The following is a 22075-nucleotide window of genomic DNA, read 5'->3' as shown; positions in this document are numbered from 1 at the left end:
TATTTGCCAACAACTTCCGCTACTTTAAATTTAAATGAGCCATTTTAAATGACAATTAGGAAGCCATCAGGAAAAGGTGTATGAATGAGAAAGGATGCATAAATCTTTTCAAGTTAGTGTTTTGAATTTCCTTAGATAAATACCCAGAAGTGGAATTGCTGGGTCATAAGATAGTTCTATTTTTAATTTTGGGGGGGACAACCTTCATTCTGTTTGCAGGGAATATAGTCCATAATATTGTAATAACTCTGTAGTGTCAGGTGGGTACTAAAATTACCAGAGGGATCATTTCATAAAGTATATGACTGTCTAACAACTATGCTGTACACCTGAAGCTAATAGAATATTGAATGTGAACTGTAAATAACCAATTAAAAAAAAGAATTAGGAAAAAAAATGAGTGGGAAAGGTGAGGGCTTTAAGAAGGACAAATTGCCAGGTATAAAAACAGTCACAGGGATGTGAGGTCCAGCACAGGGAATATAGTCAGTAATATCATAATTGTGTGTGGAGCCAGGTGGAGACTAGATTTATTGGGGGGGATCCCTTTGTACGTAAGGTATATAAATATCCACGGTAATCACTATGCTGTACACCTGAACTTAATACAACATTGTCTGCTAACTGTAATTGATTAATTTGCTGTTGTAAGTACAGTTCAGTCTCATTAGCCACGGTACTTGCGTTCTGTAAAGTCACCGGGAGCACTGAGTTCGCCAATACAGAATCATGGCTTCGATGAGAAACACAGGATTAGGTTCCTTCTCTTGACTCCTAATTAATTAATTGTTTAAGTAATTAAGAATTGGAAAGGAACAGGTAAAAACTGCATTTGCCTGTTGCATATTCCGACAAAAGAGGAAGAACGAACAGTAACAGTAACGGGCGCGCATGCTCGGCAGCGCCTCCTGCACAGTCGGTCTCCCTTTGACCTGGCCCGTGGCTTTGGGTCCCCCAGTTGGGTCCTGGTGACCCCGAAGCCCTCATTTTGCTCGGCAGAATTACATCCCAAGTCAGGGAGACTGCGCAGGTGAACAAGGTCATTCAGTAAATTGCTCTGGATGTTTCCAAATGGGACGCAGAGCGTCTGGACAGACTCCGGGGGTCCGGAGGACTTTCCAAACCCCGCACTTGGGGAAATTGCTTGTTTTGAACCTCAGAGGCAAGAGAAGTTTTCCTTCACCGATGGATCGATGGATCGATGGATCGGAAGCACCTGTAGGAACAGCCCAGGGCACCTCTGAGCCTCTGAGCCTCTGATGCTAAGCTCTCAAATCTATGCAAATCTATGCAAAGCAGGCCCAGCCCCCGCCAATGGGAAGGGGGTCCCTGAGCCAATAGATCAGAGCCGGGCAGGGCGGGCTGAGTGCTTTTTCTTTGTGCTTTGCCAAATGTTTTTGACAGGAAGGAGCCAGGAAGCCTAATTTTCTTCAGGGGTGAGTGGGGTTTTTTGTTTCTTTGTTTTGTTTTGTTTTGTTTTGTTTTCCTTTCTGACAGTTACAATGAACGACACTTGAGTTCACCAAGCGCCATTGGCCAGAGTCAAAAACGCAAAGGCTGGAAACTCACCTTCGGAAAGGACCAGCTCTGTTCCATTGATAAAAATCCTTACCAATCTCTGGAACCGGCCTTTCTGTCCCTGAGTGAAGACCTACGTCCGACCCCCCACCCACCCCACACACCTTTTTTTCTTCCAGGTCTCAGAGTTGTGACCGTCAGATCTAGCGAAATCCTTACACCTGAAAGAGATGCTACGGGTCTCCAGGTGTAAAGAGGTCTACGCTGGCCATCAGCAGATAAGATTTTAAAAGTCAGGATCGGTGTAGTCACAAAAGACAAAACAGTGAGGCAGTGGGTCGAGTAGGAAGCGGCCAGGATTCGGAAATGCTGGCTTTGATACCACCTGCCACGTTTCTCTTTTCAGTAAAGAAAATGATCGGCTCCTCTGCGTGGCTTATAGGTCAGGCCACATGATATGCCTCCAACTGCTGGTTTCTGCCCCTCACAGTTTGGGCTGAACTGAACCTACAGAAACCATGCTTTTTCTCCCATGTAAAAGGAAAGGAGGGGAAAAGGATCGATGTGACAGAATTCTTATGACAATTTAAGGTTCCACGAACCCTAGGGTGGTCTCAATTCTACCACTGACCCAGAGAGAGATTGTAGCTTTTTACCTTTTAAAAATGTTGATCCATTAGGACGGGTATTTTTTCTTTAATGGAAAATTACAAGTGTTGGCAACAAAACAAAACAAAACATAGAGAAGCAGTGCGCGGAGGGTCTGCCGGGGGCAGGATCTGGTCCTGGACTTGTCTTTGCTGGGAAGTGACTGGTTCCTGCTTCAGTCTCCCTCCTTGTTAATGATCCATTCAGATTGTCTATTTCTTCATGATTCAGTCTTTGTAGGTTGCTTGTTTCTAGGAATTGATCCATTTCTTCCCAATTTGCTGGTGACAATTGTTGACAATCGTCTCCCACGACCCTTTGTATTTCTGGGGTATCAACTGTCCTGCCTCCTCTTTAACTCCTGACTTTGTGTCCTCCCTCTCTTTTTCATAGTCTGGCTAAAGGTTTGTCAATTTTGTTTATCTTTTCAAAAACACCAGCCCTTAGTTTCATCAATCTTTTCTATTATCTGCCTTGTATCTATTTTATTGATTTCTGCTCTAATCTTTATTATGTCCTGCCTTCTGTTAACTTCCAACTTGGTTTGTTCTTCTTCTTGAGGTGTAAAGTTCGGTTGTTTTTTCGAGATCTCTTTTTTCTTCATATAGGCTATTTTTGGTTCAGACATCAAAAATGGCAGAATTCAAGAGGGAAGTGAAGGCTGAGTGCTTACTTAAGGAATGGCTGTCACTGCAGTGAGCTTATGATGGCCCAACACCACAGCAATGACTCAAAGGAGATAAAGCTTGGAGTCAGCGCCCCGTACATGATAACTAAAGGAAAGCATCCAGGAAGTTCTCAGATGATGGGAATGAGAATTAAAATGCAATCATTAAAAATGGCTCAGAGAAGCAACAGTATACATGTAGCAGGTTGACCAAGAAGAAAGCCCATCTGCTGTTAGGGACTTCATTCTTTTCTCCCTTCTTCTCCACATTCTACTCTTGTTCACAGTAAACATGGTAGAAGAAGACAAAGAAAGGTGGTACAGCAGAGGAGATGGACTGTGGGAATTAACACACCTTTGACTCCAGACACTTTTTAAAATAACCATGGAGTAAAAGTAAACCCTGAGTAACGTTTTCTACGATGTGCTAGGAACTGTCTTCAATGTCCTTGTGGATCTATCTCTGAGAATCCTCACAGCCCCATGAAGGGGCATGACAAGACCCAAGTATCAAAGATGAGAAAAGAGGCACAGGGGTGTTCTGTGATTAATGAATGAAGAGGTGTTACCTTGCTCATAAGTGGCATAGAGAATAAAAACTACAGACCTGGCCTGGTGGCTCAGTTGGTTGGAGCATTGTATCGTACACCAAAAGGTTGCAGGTTCGATCTCCAGTCAGGGCACATACAGGAGGCAACTGATCAATGTTCTCTCACATTGATATTCCTCTCTCTCCCTTCCTGTCTCTCTAAAAATCAGTAAACATACCCTCAGGTGAGGACTTTAAAAAGGGGAATGAGAGGGGGAGAGAGCTACAAAGTAGATGAGTCTCAATACTGAGCCCAAATGCTGGATAGGCCACCAAGCTTTTCCATAGGAAAGAGAATCTTTGAGCTCAGAAGGTAAAGAGAGTCCCAGGCACATGGTAGGCTCCCCAAGATATGGATTAAATAAATCTGTCCTCTTGGGTAGTGTTTTCATTTTCTTATAATTTCATGTCTCCCCAGGTCTCGTCCATTCTGTCTTCTGATTGGTCGTTTTTTATCAGTGGCGCCTGAGGTCCTTGGACTTGAGTGAAGATGAGTATGAATATGGATTCTGGTTCCACCACCACCACCACATCCTCCTCCTCTTCCCCATCTTTTATCTCATCCTTGATATCCTCGTCCTCCTTCTCCTCCCCTTTCAAAGACGGGGTCATGCTCTACATGCTCTACCTAAGCAAGGAGGAGCTGCAGAGGTTCAAGCAACTTCTAGTGGATGAGAACCCCAGACCTGGCTCTGTCCAGCTCACCTGGGACCAGGTGAGGACAGCCACGTGGGGGGAGGTGATTCATCTCTTGACAGAGTTCTTCCCTGGGCGACTAGCCTGGGATGTGACCCATGACATCTTCGCCAAGATGAACCAGATGCAACTGTGTCTTCGGGTGCAGATGGAACTACAAGGTGAGTGATTATGTGGGACGTTAATGGGGGTGGGCTTGGGGACAGAAGAACTAAATGATTCCCCGGCTGCCCGTTCTGGCCACTCGAACAAGGGAGCAAACAGTGGCGTGAGATGGCAACTCTGACCCCAAAAGGCAAAGACTACCCTATCTGCACATTTTTTAAAAACTTAACTCGATACCACTCCTACAAAATGAACACAGAGAAACAAAAACATGGAGAAGTTGGAGGTAAAATGGTAGGAAAGCTATGATGAAATCACCGAACAGGAAAAAGCTGGTGTGGCTATGGTGAAGTTGGCAGGCTAATATTTAAGGCAAGCAAATGAAAGACTAAAAAGGGCCATTTCGTAATGATAAAGGGGCTTAATTCCACAGGAGGGATTGAAATCGTAAACGTCTCTATCAATAACATATCTTCAAAATACAGAAAGCCAAACTCGACACACACACAAAGAAAATAGACTAAACCCGCAAATAGGGCTCAAGACATGAGCCCACCTCTTCCAATAACTGACGGTACTGAAGTTGTGAAACACTGGTAAGAATGGAGAAAACACAAACCACACAATTCAGGAACCTACACAGCAGGTGGCAAGGGCCCTTGCCTGTCTCCTGGGCCACCGTCATCCTGGAACGTGACTCGGCACCTAGCATGCCATAGGCGCACGGGTGTTGGATAAAGAGACAATCAGTGACCGGGAAGAAGGACTGGCTGTTGGTAAGGTCCCCCAGGTAGTCCTCTTGGATGAAGTGACACTAAGGTTGCGCTCTAACCAATGAGGAACAGAGACATGTGAGGAGGAGGAGGGGGCGTGGATGGAAAACAGAATCAGAAGCCAGGAAACCCTTATGCCTAAGACATCGATGTTTACTAGACCTTGAGGGGAAATAGGAAGAGTATACCGTACATGCAACTAGATGCATACAGATGCATATGCATATATTGATGTTTCTCTACATAGCTGGTGTTGAGAACTTGTGGATTCTCCTCCCCACTGGAAATGTGTTTGTAGGCTCAAATCAATACCCAGGGCGCTGTCAGAATCACAGACATGCACAGAGTGGTGAGAAATTCGCACAGGCACGTTCCCAGCTGAACGAGGTCTCACTCTTGCTTCGGCTCCCATCCTGGAAACAAGCGTCCATCCCATGGTCTGTTGGGCGTCACAGTGTGTGTGTGTGTGTGTGTGTGTGTGTGTGTGTGTGTGTGTGTGTGTGTGTGTGTGTGTTTCTCGTTAGCGGTATCACTGTTTCACGTGCCCCCCAAGCGTGGTGGTGAAGTGCTGTCTAGTGCCCTGATCTCAAGGGGGCAGTAAGGGACCCCACGGAGAAAATATGTGTTAGGTGAGCTGTGTTCAGCTCTGAGCCAGGAAAGTGAATGAATCTGCAATATGCATTGAATAAGGGATCTTTTTTTTTTTTTTCACCATGGAATTGTACACTTTAAGATTTATTTATTTATTTTTTTTAGAGAGCAGGGAAGGGAGGGAGGAAGAGAGGGAGAGAAACATCGATAGGTTGCCCCAACTGGGGACCTGACCTACAACGCAGGCACGTGCCCTGACTAGGAATCAAACCGGTGACCTTTCAGTTTGTGGGATGATGTCCAACCAACTGAGCCACACCGGTCAGGGCGAACAGGTATCTTTAAACAAAAACACACATGTGAGTATAAGTGAGACCATATGGCATTTGCTTTCTTTGACTTATCTCACTGAGCATGAGACCCTCTGGGTCCATCCGTGTTGTCACAAACAGTAAGAGTTCATTCTTTTTTATGGCCAACGAGTAGTCCATGGAATGTCAATGATAATTTAAAATTTTTAAAAATAAACCAAAGAGACAAAAACACACATAGCACATAGACTAAGGTTATGTATTAAAGGGTTTATGGAAATATTGTAACCAGAGGCTACAGGACCCAAACCCTGTATTTGTCCTGGAACAGTGGGTCTGTGTTCGTTAACTCAATGCTAACAATGATTTTTCTAGAACATGACGATGATGAATAACAAGAATCAATGGCTATTATATATAATTTATATATATATATAAGCACACATATAGATTTCTACACATACATGCACAGATATGGACATCCACACAGATATCAAAGTGTGTGTGTATTCTACATGTATGAGGGCCTGTGTCTGCATTTCATCCCTGGCGTCCGGCTGGGCGATAACTTTAATGGCCTCGAACACCTTCCTCAGTCCATCATGAAACAGCCCCATTTCCTCACTCTCTGACGTCATGATGAAGCCTAGCAAATTTTCTCCTCCCTGAACTAAAAGGTGAGATACTTGAACGGTGTGTCCACCCCTGTCCCGAAAGGGCCCACGTTGCTCTCCCATCTGTCAATCTTCTCATTCCCACGGGACAGACTCGTTCCTTGTCTGTTCCAGACATCCTACCTAACTTGGAGCCAGAGGCCTTGAACCCGAGAGGAACGCAAATGAACGTGGAGGCAGAAGAATCTGGTATGTACCGTGGTCAGGACAAACCCTCAAGGAGAAGGGGCTCTGGGCTGGGAAGAGAAACTCGGTTCCTCAGGCGAGGTGGATTGCAAATGAGTTCAGTGTCTCTCCCGTGAACCAGAACGTAAGAACAAGGAGTAGTTGAGGACTCACCTACCTGGGAAGCCCAGCCACCCCACCCGGCGGATGTAGGAGCTCAGACTACATCTTGGTGACCTTGTTTCTCTTGTCCTAGCTCCCTCTCTTCTAGTGGATTTAGTCCTGAGGGGTCCCTCCCCTTGTACAGTGACCCCCTTTGCCGCCAGCTGCTCTAAGCACAGGTGGTACCATCTTAGCAACACCAGGAGAAACAAGAGTGTCTCCAAGCGGACTCCGCTGAAGGAACTGAGGGCAGGAGCTCATCCACAGAGAAGGTCATGAAGCGCTCTGGTCGGCTGAGACGGGCCAGTGTGCGCGTGAGGCAGCTCGGGGGTAGGACCAGCCTCCACCCCGTGTCATGGGCCGGGGGCGGGAGAGTGTTCTCCAGAGGAAAATCAGGACCAGAATAGGCGTGGTGGGTAGGCAGGCAAATATGGCAGATATCTTTTCTCTCTTTTTTTTAATTTTTAAAAATATTTTATTTATTTATTTTAAGAGAGGGGAAGGGAAGGAGAAAGAGAGCAAGAGAATCACCGATGTGCGAGAGATACATCGATCAGTTGCCTCTCACACGCCCCCAACTCGGGGCCTGGCCTGCAACCTGGCATGTGCCCTGACTGGGAATCGAACGGGCGAATTTTCGGTTTGCAGGCCGGTGCTCAATCTACTGAGCCACACCAGCCAGGGCTCTTTTTTCTTTTTGAAGAAAAGAATAATTTATTTTGAAGACTTGATGATTTATTTACACAGCGTTCTTTCTTTATCCCCATCTTTCCAGTCAACTCTTTTTTAATGGCTAAACTTTGTTTTTTAATGTAACATGTTTCATTTTTCCGTTACCGTTGACATTCGATATTATATTAGCTTCCGGTGTGCAGTATAGTGATTGGACATTTACGTAACTTACAAAGTGACCCCCGATGTTTCTAGGACACACCTGATACCAGCCATAGTCATTACAATAGTATCGGCCGTATTCCCTGAGCTGCACTTTGCATCCCCCTGACTATTTTTGTAACTGGAAATCTGTGTTTCCGAATCCCTTCGCCTTTTTCATCCAGTCCCCCGCCCCCTCCCATCTGACAACTATCGGTCTCCTCTGTGTCTATGAGTTTGTTTATGTTTTGTTTGTTCATTTATACTACTCTTCAGATTCCACGTGTAAGTGAAATTGTATGGTACTTGTCTTTCTCTAACTGACTTATTTCACTGAACACAACACCCTCTAGGCCCGTCCGTGCTGTTATGAGTGGTAAGATTTCATTCTTTTTTATAGCTGAATAATATTCCATTGTATATATGTTCCGCATCTTCCTTATCCACTTGTCTATTGATGGGCACTCGGGTTGCTTCCATATCTTAGCAATTGTAAATAACGCCACAGTGAACATAGAGATACCCAGATCTTTTCTAGTGTTTTAAGCTTCTTCAGATAAATGCCCAGAAGGGGGATCACTGGACAATTCTATTTTTAATTTTTCAAAAAATTTTTCCATAGCAGCATTAACCCATCACTCCTTCCCCGACCCCTTCTAACCTGGACTCTCAAAAGCAGGATTCTAGAAAATACCCAAATTAGGTTAGCATGAAACTAGCCTTCCAATCAGACTGGCGAAGGGAACCATTTTAATCTGCGATGAGAACACACCGAACAGGATGTAGGATGGTCCGGTCTAACATTAGCCTAGTTCTCTTTCACTCCATCAACAAATCCTGGAGAGCCCTGGCTGGTGTGGCTCAGTGGACTGAGCACTGGCCTGTGAACCAGAGGGTTGCCGGTTCAAGACCCTGTAAGGCCACATGGTTGGGTTGTAGACCAAGTCCCCAGTGGGGGACACCCGAGGGACAACCACACGTTGATGTTTCTCTCCTTCTCTTTTCCCTTCCCTTCCCCTCTCTCTTAAATAAATAAATAATTTAAAAAAATACTGGAGAGTCTCTGGTTTTATTTATTTTTTTAATCCTCATTTGAGGATATGTTTATTGATTTGAGAGAGAGAGAAATATCTATCAGTTGCTTCTTACATGAGCGCCAGCCAAGGATCAAACCTGCAACCTAGGTGTGTGCCCTGTCTGGGGAAAGAACCCACACCTTCTGGGGCATGGGATAACACTCCAAACAAATGAGCCACCTGGCCAGGGCAAGAGCTGCTGGCTTTAACATGTGGGCTCAGCCAGAATCATAAATCCTACTTTAATATTAGAGACAGCATAGAGATTCTGTGACTTGCGCCGAGTCATAAAGCTAATGAGTTACTAGTTCTCGGACTTCTTGTAAGCTTCTTCCTACCCACTTGAGGGGATCCAGCTGGAGCCAGACGCCACTTTTAATTCGTGAAGCGTGCCGTTGAGGGCGTGGGGGAGAGAGGGAGAATCACAAGTTGAGATGAAGGTTTGTGACCGATCCTACCTGTCTCTTGCTGGCCTTCTCGTGTGCTAACAGATAAACAGTGCCCAGCCCCACAGGAAAGTTCTAGGCCACGAGATGTAAGTAGACTTCTCCTGAGGGTAAAAGTAGACAGGAGCTCTTAGCAGATCCCGTCTCCCCGTTATTCCTGCTTTCAGTTCAGGTGACATAGAGCTGAATTGGCGATCTTCCACCTGTAAGTTAAGAAATGTGGAGAACAGGCCAAAAGAATTGTGGTTCCGCTTGGCCCTGAGGCTGTGGACCCAACATACGAATGTCAACAGCTTTACACCCACTCACCCCCTTGTCTCACGTCAAAAGTCCTTGGCTGGTTTAAGTTGGCTTCCAGTTGACTTTTCTGCAACTTGTAGTTCTTGACTGAGCTCGGTTTTCCAGAAGAGTGTGCCATTTATGTAAGCGTCTGGTGGGGCTTGCTGTCAACTTTAAGGCTGATTTTCTGTCTTTTAATTTTTAACTTTTATTTATGGATTTTTAGAGAGAGGGAGAGAGAGAGAGAGAGAGATAAATTACTTGTGTCTCTTATTTATGCATTTGATGGTTGATTCTTGCATGTGCCCTGACCGGGAATCGAACCCGCAATCTCAGCCTAACTTTGCGTGATGCTCTAACCGGCTGAGCTACCCAGCCACGGCTGAGGCTCAGTTAGTTCTCACAATTAACCCTGATGGTATCGCCTGTATTTCTCCCCTCTTTACTAACCTAGATGAAATACAGAACTACCGACTACGCCTGACGTGTCAGTACCGCCCTGAGGGGAACAAGAGAACGTGGCCTGGGAACCAAGCGGACTTCTTCTACCAAGATATACCCGCCCACCAGAGGCTTTTACCGTGTCTGTTCCTTCCCAGGAGACCTCAAGGTCGACCGCCCAAGACCGTTGTCCTGCAGGGAGTCGCTGGGGTGGGAAAAACAAGCCTGGCCTACAAGGTGATGTCGGAGTGGGCGGGAAACACGTTCTACCGCCACAAGTTCCGCTATGCTTTCTATGTCCCCTGTGGTGATGTGGCCTGGGACACGGAGCAGAGCCTGTGTGAGCTGCTCTCACGCCAGTGGCCCGGGTCTCGGGCTCTCATGTCCAAGGTGATGTCCCAGCCAGAGCAACTGCTGCTGGTCCTGGACGGCTTCGAGGAGCTGACATGGACCCCCACGGACCCACCGGAGGACCTCAGTGAGGACTGGAGCCAGAAGCTGCCAGGGTCTGTCCTCCTGGCCAGCCTGCTGAGCAGAAAGATGCTCCCCGAGGCCACGCTGCTGCTCCTGCTGAGGCTGTCGTCCTGGCGGGTCACCAAGCCCTTTCTGAAGTCTCCCTCGGTCATAACGCTCATGGGGTTCACTGAGGTGGAGAAAGCCCGGTATTTCAGGACGTATTTCGGCAACAAGGAGCAGGCCGAGAGAGCCTTGCGTTTTGTCATGGGGAACCCCATCCTCTTCCCTATGTGCCAGGTGCCTGCCGTCTGCTGGCTGGTTTGCTCGCGCCTGAAAGAGCAGATGGAGCGCGGTGCCAACCTGGCCGTTGCGTTCCCCAACGCCACCGCCGTCTTCGCCCGGTACCTGTCCAGTGTGCTTCCCGGCCCGGCTGGAAGCCCCCTCTGTGGCCCTCGCCAGGAGCAGCTGGCCGGCGTCTGTAACCTGGCGGCAGAAGGCATGTGGAACAGGCGGTGGGTGTTCGGCAAGAAGGACCTCGAGCAGGCCAAGCTGGACGCGCCGGCCGTGGCCGCTCTCCTTGGGGCGAATATTCTCCGAAGGGTTGTCGGCGGGGAGGACCGCTACGCCTTTGCCCTCCTGAGCTTCCAGGAATTTTTTGCAGCCTTGTTGTACGTCCTCTGCTTTCCGCAAAGCCTCCCCGATTTCCAGGCGCTGGACCAGGCTCACGTGAAACGCCTGGTAGCGTACCCAGGGAGCAAGAGAAACCATCTCGCCCACATGGCTGTCTTTCTCTTCGGCCTCTTAAATGAGTCGTGCGCCCGGGCGGTGGAGCGGTCCTTTGGATGCCAGCTGTCCTTGGGGAATAAGAAGGAGGTACCGAAAGTGGCGGCCCTGTGGCGGGAATGCGGCCCACCCACCGTGCACCACGGGGTCCCTCACCTGTTCCACTGCCTGTATGAGATCCAGGAGCCGACTTTCCTCAGCCAGATCCTGCACGACTGCCAGAAAGCCACCCTGATCATCAGGAAGAATAAGGACTTGCAGGTGTCTGCCTTCTGCCTCAGGCACTGTCAGTGTCTGCGGGAGGTGGAACTGACCGTCACCCTGACCATCGCCAAGGCGGACAGTCGCCACCCCTGTGCACCTTCCTCCGCTGGGTGAGCGGTCCAGCCTCCCCGCCACGGGCTGCCTGACCTGGGTCCTTGCCTACCTGTCCCGGGCTTCTACGGTTGGGGCTACGGGAGGCCCTGATATTTCTGGAAAAATACAGGTGTCCTTACCTGAGGGCAGGAATCCTCCTGGAATGAAGTGAGAAATCTCGTAATGACTCTTCTGGGCTTTTATTTAAAAATTTGTTTGTTTGTTTCTTTGTTTATAAAGAGGGAAAAGGGGAAGAAAGAGAAGGAAAGAAAGATCAATGGGTGGTTGTCTCCCTCTGGTGCACCCCCTACTGGGGACCTGGCCCACAACCCAGGCGTGTGTCCTGACTGGGAATTGAACTGGCGACCCTTTGGTTTGCAGACCTACACTCAATACACTGAGCCACACCAGCCAGGGTATCTTCTGGTTATTTTTGTAATGAGGGGGTCTTTCTCACCAGAGTCATCGAGGATCTGTTCTCATTACCAGGGTAGGAACGGCCAGCCCCGGGTTTCCTGGCTGGTTTTCCCCAGTTTGCTCTCTAACCATGCGTCCTTTTCGATTGCCTCCCTTCCACACAGACCCGAAGGGAACAATCTGCGCTTTCACTGGTGGCAAGACCTCTGCTCCGTGTTTCGGACGCACGAGAGTTTGGAAGCCCTGGCTCTGACGAACAGTCTTATGGAGCCTGACACAGTGAGGGTGCTCTCTGCGGCGCTGAAGCACCCGCACTGTAAACTGCGGAAACTGATGTGAGTCTCAGCCGGCCGCTGGCCGTGTCCTCTGTCTGAGTAGCTCACTGAGCATAATACCCTCTAGCCCCACACGTGCTGTCGGAAAAGACACACAGTAAGTTTAGTTAATGTCCGTCGCCTCATGTTGTTTCCAAAGAAATGTTTCTGCTCTGGCTGGGAGGCCCAGTTGGTGGGAGCATTGTCCCATATACCTAAAGGTTGAGGGTTCGATCCCTAGTCAGCACATACCTAGGCTGTCGTTCAATCCCTGGTTGGAGTACGTGTGGGAGGCAACTGATCTCTCTCTCTCTTTCTCTCTCTCTCTCTCTCTTTCTCTTTCTCTCCCAAATCAATTTTTTAAATAACCATATCGTCAGGTGAGGATTTGAAAAAATGTGTCTTGTGACAAGAAGGTTCTTCTCTCTGAGCCACTTTCGAATATGCCATAGAACAGTGTTCACCAGTCACATCTTAAGGACTCACTTATCTTATGATGGGAAGTTGGTACCTGTTGACAATCTTCCCCCAGTTCCCCAGCTCCTGCCTCTGACAACCACAAATCTCACCTCTTTTTCTACGAGTTTTGCTTTTCTTTAGAGTCCACATATAAGCGAGATTATTTTTCCAAAGAGGACATACAGATACCCCATAGGTATGTAAAAAGATGCTCAACAGGTCACTAATCATCGGACCAATTAAACACAAATTAAAACCCTCAATGAGATTTCACACCTGTCAGAATGGCTACCATCAATAAATCCACGAACAGCAAGTGCTGACAAGGGTGTGGAGGAGAGAGGACCCTCATGCACGGTTGGTGGGGATGCAGGCTGGCGCAGCCACTGTGGAAAACACCAAAAGGTTGCAGGTTAGGGTTATGGTTGGGGTTGGGGTTGGGGTTAGGGCTATTTGTATTGCACACTTGAAAATTGCTGAGGAATGGTAACTGTGTGGCATGGTGGAGATCTTAGCTAACCCTACAATGGTCATCGCATTGCCATATAGAAATGTATCAAATCAACACATTACACACCTTAAATGTATACGCTGTTATATGTTGATGCTATCTCAGCCAAGATGGAGGAAGCAAAGAACTAAGGAGCCACTCGATGGAGGTGATGGTTTCACAGGGGCATACATTTGTCAAAACTTACCGTATTGGGTGCATTAAATACAGGACACATGCATTTTGGGTACATCCGTTATACCTGAATAACGCCATTTAGAAAGAACGAACTAACTGATGGTATCCTATTGTAACGAGTCACAGCTTACCTCTCCAGTCTTAGGCACATGCATCGCTCCCTGATGATTGAAGACTTAATTCTCGTTTTGATGGAGAACCAGTATCTGAACCACCTGGAAATACAAGGCACAGCAGTGCAAGGTGAGGCTGTGGAAGCTCTCGGCATGGCCTTGAAGTACCAGCAGTGTTTTCTGCAGTGTCTGAGGTAAGACTCCGGCCTGGACTGAGAGAACACCCGCCGCGCAGGTGGCCTTTTCCCAGGTGGGGGTCACACAGTCAGCCTGCAGGGAGTCTGTCTTTTCTTGCCCTTGTAAGGGGTCTTTATTTTTTAATTTGTCAATTACAGTTGACATTCAATAGTATTTAATATTGATAGAGGTCATCTTTCTCTTAATCCATGTCACTCGCCTTTAAAAATTTGTTTTTATTTACTGATTTTTAGAGCAAGAGAGAAGGGGGGCGGGGGGGAGAGAGAGAGAGAGAAGCATCAATTTGTTGTTCCATTTATTGATGCATTCATTGGTTGATTCTTGTACATCCCTTGACCAAGGATTGAACCCACAACCTTCGTGTATCAGGATGATGCTCTAACCAACTGAGCTACCTGGCCAGGGCTCTCCCTGTTTTTCGAGGCTTGCAACATGATCATTTAATGTACATATACTTTGTTACCTGACCCCCATGATCAAGCTCATAAACACACCCACCACCTCGCATGTTTCCCCGTTTCTGTGTGTGGTGAGAGCCCAAGAGCCACTCTCCCAGCAGATTCCTCATGAAGAATACCGTTAACTCTCGCCGCTGTGCTGCAGCTGAATGTCCAGGGCTGAATCGAGCCAGCTGTCGGCCGGTTAGAGGCCGCCCCCCGCGTGTGCTCTTTCCCACTGATAATCTGTGACTACGCTGAAGTTGGCGCCGGTTTCCCAGCTGGGGAACATGCAGGTGTCCCTGAGAGTCACCAGGGAGATGGATGGGGCTACGGAGGCACTGGTTTCCCCAGGAACTAAGCCTTGGTGTTTTTGTGCGGTCCCCCAGGTTGGAAGACTGCTCGGTCACCCCTAAAAGCTTGCGTAGCCTTGCCAGGAACCTCCGCAGCAACTTCCACCTGAAGACGCTCATGCTGAGCAATAGCTCCCTAGAGGACTCAGGGGCCTATTACCTGTCAGTGACCCACCTGGAGAGACTGTCGTAAGTCTCCTTCTGTCTGTCGTGGCTGCCGTTGGCTTGGTTGGAAGGACGAGTGCTTCTGGGACGAAGGCAGTGACGGGGGCGCGTGTGTGTCACGGAACAGACTTAGGTCTTGTGATCAAAATAACTGGAGAGATGGGTCAGTGGAGAGTTGAGCAGAGTCAGAGAGAGAATGTGTGCATAAAAGCACACGGTCACACCTAATACCGAGAATGGATTATAATGATCCAGGCGCGTCCGTTCTCCACTCTGCAGATAGACCCTCACCGGTGCGGTTCCCCCCCCACACGGGTTGCACGGATCACCGCCAGCCGCCACGAGCACCGTCTTCAGTTGGCTCGATCGGGCTCCTTACCCCTGTGTGCACACGGTGCTACTCCACGCGTGTCCCTGAACAGAGCGTCGCGTGGCTCTGCACGGCTTTGGACTTCACTTACGTGGCTTCATCTCCTATGTGTTCTTGCTCTGATCGCCTGACATGTTAGTGTCCGCCTGTGTCCAGTTGCACGTGTGACCCGTTCCTCGTCACTGCTCCGCGATGACATTTGTACAAACGTGCAGCACCACAGGTGTCTGTCCTGCACGCAGCGGAGGTGTGGGCTGCTCACACTCACGTGCATATTCACATACACACTCACACACACTCACATACATTCCCATGCTCACACAATCACACACAATGACATGCTGACACACAGCCGCGCGCTCACCCCCACAATCACACAATCAGGTCGACACCCTCACATTCGCGCGGTCGCGCTCGTCTAACACGTCACCGTCAGTGTTCTCGCTTCTGTTTCTGCTAACCTCTTGGGCAGAAAATGATGTCGCATTGTTTTTTATTTTATTATTATTAAAAATGTTTTTGTTAATTTTAGAGGGAGAGAGAAAGAACATTGATTTGTTGTTCCTCTTACTCACGCGATCGCTGGTTGGTTGCCGTAGGGGCCCGGCCGGGGGCGGGGCCCGCAGCTCGTGTATCCGGACGGCGCGCTTCCCAACGGAGCTACCCGGCCAGGGCTGTATTTTTTTTTTTAATATCAAAATATTGTTGTGTATTTTGGGTTACTATTTTAGTATGGGTTACGAAAAGTGGAACTACAGGGTCGGAAAGTAGACATTTTATTTTATTTTGGGGGGTGACACTCATTAATGAAATTACACAAGTTCCAGGTGCACAGCTCCACGACACACCGCCTGTACGCTGTGTTGTGTGATCGCCACCGCAAGTGAAGTCTCCTCCCTAATCATGTGTCTCCCCATTCCCTCCTCCACTTCCCCCACAGAGCGTACTGTTAAATTTACATATCTCTCCTGACTCATAAAAAATTTTTCATTACCCTACTGTTCATCTTAGACTCTAATACAAATGCCCGTGAATGCCCACTCCCATCTTCAATGCATCTTTGTCTATGTTGTATATACTGAGACGACGTCTCTTCCCAGGCCAGGTCCGTATCTGATACCCATTCCTCCCTCGCTGACCTCTGTCCTTTCCCTCTCGAGCCCACGGTATCCCAGTTTCCCTGGTGCACAGCCCCTTCAGGATGCTGTTCTCCTATCCAAGTGGCTGTCCTCTCCTTAAGGCCTGGGAGCCCTCAGAGGTGGTCCCAAAGGTACGACGCGGCTTTTGCATTTAGAAGGAAATCCCCACTGAGATTTCCATTGCGCAGGAGGGGAGAGAAAACCCAGTCGTGACCCTGGCCGGGTGGCTCAGGTGGCGAGAGCATTGCACACAGTCACACCTAATACCGAGGGATATGCCAAGGTCGCGAGTTGGATCCCCAGTCAGGACACACACAAGAAGCAACCAATGAATGCAGGAATAAATGGAACAACATATCGATGGTTCTCTCTCTCTTTCTCTCTTCCTCTTTCTCTCCCATTCCTCTCTCTCTCTTTCTTAAAAAAAAATCAATAAATAAAAATTTTAAATATACATTTTTTAAAAACCCAGTCACAGGTGGGCAGTGAGCTGCCTCCCCTCTGTGTGTCTCTGTCCCACAGGTTGGAGAACTGCGACCACACTCTGCTCCGCTATAACAGTCTCATCTGTCCTCTCGAGAACAGCCAGAGGCTGACCCACCTGAGCTTGGCGGGGAACGCCTTGAACGAGGAAGGGGCCATCGAACTTTGGGACGCCTTGCAACATGCCAAGTGTCCTCTACAGAGGCTGGTGTAAGTCCCCAAGTGTTGTCTTGTTAGTCCCGGGGATGTGAGGCCCAGCACAGGGAATATAGTCAATAATGTAATCACTGTGCACGGAGCCAGGCAGGTGCTTGACTTACCTGGGGTGGGGGGCACTTCGTAAGTGGTATAAATGTCTGACCACTAGGGCAGACCCCTGAACCTAATATAGTATTGCATGTTAACTGTCAATAAAAAAAAGTATTTTTTTTTAAAAAATGTATGCCCTGGCTGGGTGGCTCAGTTGGTTGGAGCGTCGTCCTGCACACCAAACGGTTACAGGTTCAAGTCCTGGTCAGGGCACATGCCTACATTGCGGGTTTGATCCCCAGTCAGGGTGCATACGGGAGGCTACTGAGCAATGTTTCCCTTTCACATTAATGTTTCTCTAGTCCTCTCTTTCTCTCTCTCCCCCCACTGCTCTCTCTTTCCCTTCTTTTCTCTCTCTAAAAATCAATAAACATATCGTCAAGTGAGGATTTTAAAAAAGAAACAAAGCACTGATAAGCGCCGCAATGTGCGTGAATCTTGAAAATATTTTGGTCCGTGAAAAAAGCCAGACACGAATCCGCACGGTATATGGTTCCATTGATATCAAGGGTTTGGAAGAGGCGAATCTGCCCCGCGGTAATGAACACCAACGTGCAGAGAGCTCTTCCGCATCCTGGCTTCGATCCTCTTGTTCAAATATCCGGAAAGCAGATGAGCTGTTGCTAGAGCCGGGGTGGGGTGGGAGAAAAAATTGAGAATGACGAAAATATCCCAACATTGTAAATGTTGTACGGCTCCTTGAAAGTCATAAAACCCAATGTTTGCACCCCTTAAATGGGTGCGTTGTATGGTGTGTTGATGAGACCCTGATAAAACTGTCATACCCAAAAAAAAAAAAAAAATGGCAAGAAAGATGTCACATCGAAGGGTGTGCTGGTCGGTTTTCCCCTTACGTGTTTTCTTCGCAGCCTGAGAAGTTGCGCCTTGACCCCTGGCTGCTGTCAGGATATGGCCTCGGCTCTTAGTCAGAATAAAACCCTGAGAAGCCTGGACCTTGGTCTCAACAGCCTGAAGGACGAGGGTGTCACCCTGCTGTGTGGGGCCCTGCTGGACGGTGGCGCTGGATTACAGGTTCTGGAGTGAGTGACCCCCGTTTCCTTCGCGAGGCCAGGACAAGGGGCCGTAACACGCTCTCGAGATAGAATCCGGGGGCGTCTGCGTGCGTTTCTGGGTGTCCCCTCCATTGGGTGGGCGGACCGGGGGGGGGCGCAGAACCGCCGTCCGCAAAGCGTGGTCCTCAGATGCGACACGCCGTCTGGGGCGGTGCCAGGAATGCAAGTTCCTGGCAGCGTTTGTCCTTCTGGGTCTGGTCACCCCCTGGGCGTGAGATCCTCAGGGTCACCCCACGCTGTCCCGAATGGCAGGGCCTCTTTTTTATGGCTGGGTACTAGTCCCCATGCTCTTTTGGAAATAATTCTTTAATTTTTCTACTCCGGTTGACATTTAATATTATCTCACTTACTGTCCGGAGGACAGCCTGGCAGTCAGACATTGATATCATTTACAAAGCGCTGCCCCCGACCTTTCCGGCCTGTACCAGACACAGTTATCACGACATTATCGACACCCTGTCCTATGCCGTGCTTGATACAGCCCCGTGGCTGTTCTGTAACTGCCAATTTGTGCTTCTCAGCCCCTTCCCCTTTATATCCAGGCCCCCGGCCCGCTCCTGTCTGGCAGCTTTCAATCTATGTTCTTTGCCTATTATTTTTTGTTTGTTTGTTTTGTTTGTTCGTGTATTTTGGTTCATTAGATTCCACGTATAAGTGAAATCATATGGTATTTGTCTTTCTCCGACTGACTCACGTCACGCAGCATAACGCCCTCTAGGTCCATCTGTGCTGCTGCAAATTGTAAGATTTCATTGCTTTTCTGGCTGAGTCACATTCCATCGGATACATGTACCCCAACTCCTTTGCCCACCTAATACCAATTTTTCTTGTCCCCGGATAAACCCATTTTGCAGAGACATATGTGGCTGTCTATTGCTTAAGAACAACAGGGTATATTTATTTGGTTTCCTGCCTCCTCCTCCCCAGCCCCCTGAACAACCGGGACTTCCAGGACACCCGGGACATTCTTACCTGTTGTCATCAAAGCCCAGGGCACAGCCCAGCCACATAGGTGCTGCCAAATAAATATTTCCTAAATGAGCCGTTACAGTCAAGGTTCCCTGTGGACCCCATTACAGACGTCCCCGTTTCCCCGCTTTGCCCACGTCCCCCAGCCCTCGCGCCCTTCCCGCCGGCCATCGCCACACTGTTGCCTGTGTCTGTGGGTCACACACACATGTCCTCTGCCTGATCCCTTCACCCTCCTTCATCCGGTCCCGCCTCCCCAGCCCCTTCAGCGGTCCGTCTGTTCCATGTGCCGTGTCTCTGGCTCTATTTTGTGCATCAGTTTACTCTGTTCATTAATTTTCACCTCTTTGAACGAGCTACGTGGCTTAAACTGTCTCAGAGTCAGGGGCTGCGGAGCTCCCTCTGGGCGACATGCCGGCGCCTGGCGGGGACTGAAAGCGTATTCCCCCTGGAGCGAGGTTTCTGGCTCAGCTCCTGGAGGGAGGGCGGGGGCGGGGGGGCGAGGGGGCTTTCCTGCCGTCTGTCTGTCCCGCAGGCTGGAGGGCTGCCTGCTCACCTCCGGTTGCTGCCAGGCTGTGAATTCCATGCTCCTGCGCCACCACAGTCTGAGGTACCTGGACGTGAGCAGGAACGACATCGGGCGCGGCGGCGTGCAGCTCCTGCGGGAGACCTTTCGGAAGTGGACGTGCGACACGAAGATCGTTCTGTAAGTCTCGGCAAGGTCCTGGACCTGAGATGCTGTTATAGGTGCTGCTACGGTTTTCCTCCCATTTCCTGGGGATTCATACTCTTCCTTCTGTGGCTGACTGAACCCAAGCTCCCACCTGTGTATCATGGAAAATTTTACCTGGATTTTCCCATCTGAACGATTTCTTTATAATCTAAAAGTGCACCTGCCCCGGCCCGTGTGGCTCAGTGGGTTGGAATGTCATCCCGTAAACCGAAAGGCTGTGGGTTTGATTCCCGGTCAGGGCACGTGCCTGAGCTTTGGGTTTGGTCCAGTTGGGTCACAGGCAAAAGGCAACTGATCAATGTTTCTCTCCCTCCTTCTCTCTCTCTCTTCCCCTCTCTCTAAAATCAATAAACATGTCCTTGGGGGAGAATTAAAAAAAAAAATTACCCTGGCTGGGGTGGCTCAGTGGATTGAGTGCCAGCCTGCGAACCAAAAGGTCACTGGTTCAATTCCCAGTCAGGGCACAGGCCTGGGTTGCAGACCAGCTCCCCAGTGGGGGGTGGGCAAGAGGCAACTGATACATGTTTCTCACACACTGATGTTTCCCTCTCTTTCTCCCTCCCTTCTCTCTCTAAATCAATAAAATTTTAAAAATAAAAATAAAGTAAAATAAAAAGGGAAAGTGCTCCTATATGGTACTTAGCACAGCACCTCACGGTTACAGCTACATCTGGAGCATTCGCTACCTGTTGCCCTGTAACAAATCGCTGCAGCACTTGGCCACTGGAGACCATACACATTCATCTTCTTATAAAGTTTCTGAGGGTCTGAGATACAGGAGGAGTTGTATTGGTTGGTCTTAGCTCCTGGCGTCTGTCCCAGCTGGGCTCAGGGAGGCTGTTCACTGGGGTTCACTGGGGACTGAAGGTCGCCCACGTGGCCGCTGGCGGAAGGCCCCAGTGCCCTTTATAGGGTGGTTCCCGACGTTGCTGCCGGCTTCCTCCCGAAAGAGGGGGGAGGCGAGGGAGAAGGAGAGCCCAAAACAGAGCCGGAGTCTTAAGCGATGGAGACACATGCTGTCACGTCTGCCCTGGTCTGTGGGTCAGTGAGGGAGGGGACCCCGTAAGAGTGCGTAGGAGCAGGGAAGGGACATTCGGGGGTGTCTGGGGGGGCTGCCCACCCCACCTCGCGAGTGGTGGAACTGAGGCACTTGGACTCCATCCTCAGCTCCTGAGAGCGTCCCCACGGGTCTTGCTGTGCGCGTGGGACAGGCCAGAGCGGTCTCCCGGGAGGGGCATTTCCATCAGAGATGCGGCCGCTTTTCTGGGACAGAAAAGAACCTGGCATTCGTGCTTCGCAGGGAGAGGAAACAGAGCTGCGGCGTGGATTTGATGGCCCGGCTGGAGGGCCCCGCCGTGGACGAGGCCGTCCTGAAGGTCGTCCAGGACTGGGACGCTGAGGGCTCCGCGGGGGCCGCGCAGACGGATTGACCCGGTGACCTGCCGCACCCCGTCCGTTTTATCCCTGATCGTAAACGGGGAAGCGGATGTGTGTTCTGTGGGCCACCCTGAGTCTGGGGTGGCTCGGTTGGTTCTGGAAAACGGTGTCGGGCGTGACCCCCGAATGGCTCCCTGGGAGGTGTGGAGGGAGGGTCTTGGGTTAGAGGGAGATAGGAGTCCCTGGACTGGAGACACCCTGTGAGGAGAATTCTCCCTTCCTGGTTCTGATGTCTTTGCATGTGTCCTATTAAAGTCGTCTCTGAGAAAAGTCTGCCTCGCCTACTAAAGCAGTGGGAAACTTTACTTAAAAACGTACATGAAGGCCATTTGAAAACTTTTTGAACGTCATTTATGCACCAGTAAACGCGTACAGAGACTGTTAGGAAGGGGGATGTTTCTGCCCTGGCTGGGTGGTTCGGTCCGGGGGAGCATTGGCCCACACACCACACAGAAAAAAGGTGGTAGGTTTGATTCCCCTTCGGGGCCCATCCCTAGGTTGTGAGTTCGATCCCCGGCCAGGGCACCTATGGAAGACAACGGATCGATGTCTCTCTCTCCCTCACTGCCTCTCTCTCGCAAATCAATAAACATATCCTTGGGTGAGGATTCAAATAGGACATTTCCCAGGAAGATAAGACAGCGTCAAGGACGGGATAGCCCCCGCTGTGTAGTTCTTACGTCCAGACTACTAAGAAAAGAAGAAAATTGACACCATACTTAATTAACAGCTGAAAGCCAATTTAATATGTGTTCATGGGAGGAATCAGACACGATGCTCAGATCATAGTGTGAGGTCCAGAGAGAAC

At 49.3% G+C, this 22075-nt stretch overlaps 1 protein-coding gene across 1 annotated transcript; it reads left to right on the top strand.

Annotated features, from left to right (window-relative positions):
• Window positions 1-3924: 3924 nt before the first annotated feature.
• NLRP8 (NLR family pyrin domain containing 8) lies at window positions 3925-21260 on the top strand. Its single transcript, XM_054588143.1, has 10 exons — window positions 3925-4279; window positions 6687-6761; window positions 10028-11627; window positions 12192-12362; window positions 13628-13795; window positions 14626-14778; window positions 16786-16956; window positions 17925-18095; window positions 19633-19803; window positions 21131-21260. Exons 1-10 carry the CDS (start codon window positions 3925-3927, stop codon window positions 21258-21260), a joined length of 3165 nt encoding a protein of 1054 aa, XP_054444118.1.
• Window positions 21261-22075: the final 815 nt, after the last annotated feature.

Source organism: Pteronotus mesoamericanus, unplaced genomic scaffold (assembly GCF_021234165.1).
Source record: "Pteronotus mesoamericanus isolate MK-2021 breed Mesoamerican mustached bat unplaced genomic scaffold, CSHL_Meso_final scaffold_128, whole genome shotgun sequence".
In the NCBI taxonomy this organism is placed as follows: domain Eukaryota; kingdom Metazoa; phylum Chordata; class Mammalia; order Chiroptera; family Mormoopidae; genus Pteronotus; species Pteronotus mesoamericanus.
This window is presented reverse-complemented; position numbering and strand designations above follow the sequence as displayed.

What these genes read in the sequence shown, in the direction of transcription:
- NLRP8 (XM_054588143.1), top strand. Translation starts at nt 3,925, where the DNA reads ATGGATTCTGGTTCCACCACCACCACCACATCCTCCTCCTCTTCCCCA. An exon ending in TGTAAACTGCGGAAACTGAT is followed by an intron (nt 12,363 to 13,627) that starts GTGAGTCTCAGC and finishes TTACCTCTCCAG; the next exon opens with TCTTAGGCACATGCATCGCT. An exon ending in GCTGGATTACAGGTTCTGGA is followed by an intron (nt 18,096 to 19,632) that starts GTGAGTGACCCC and finishes TCTGTCCCGCAG; the next exon opens with GCTGGAGGGCTGCCTGCTCA.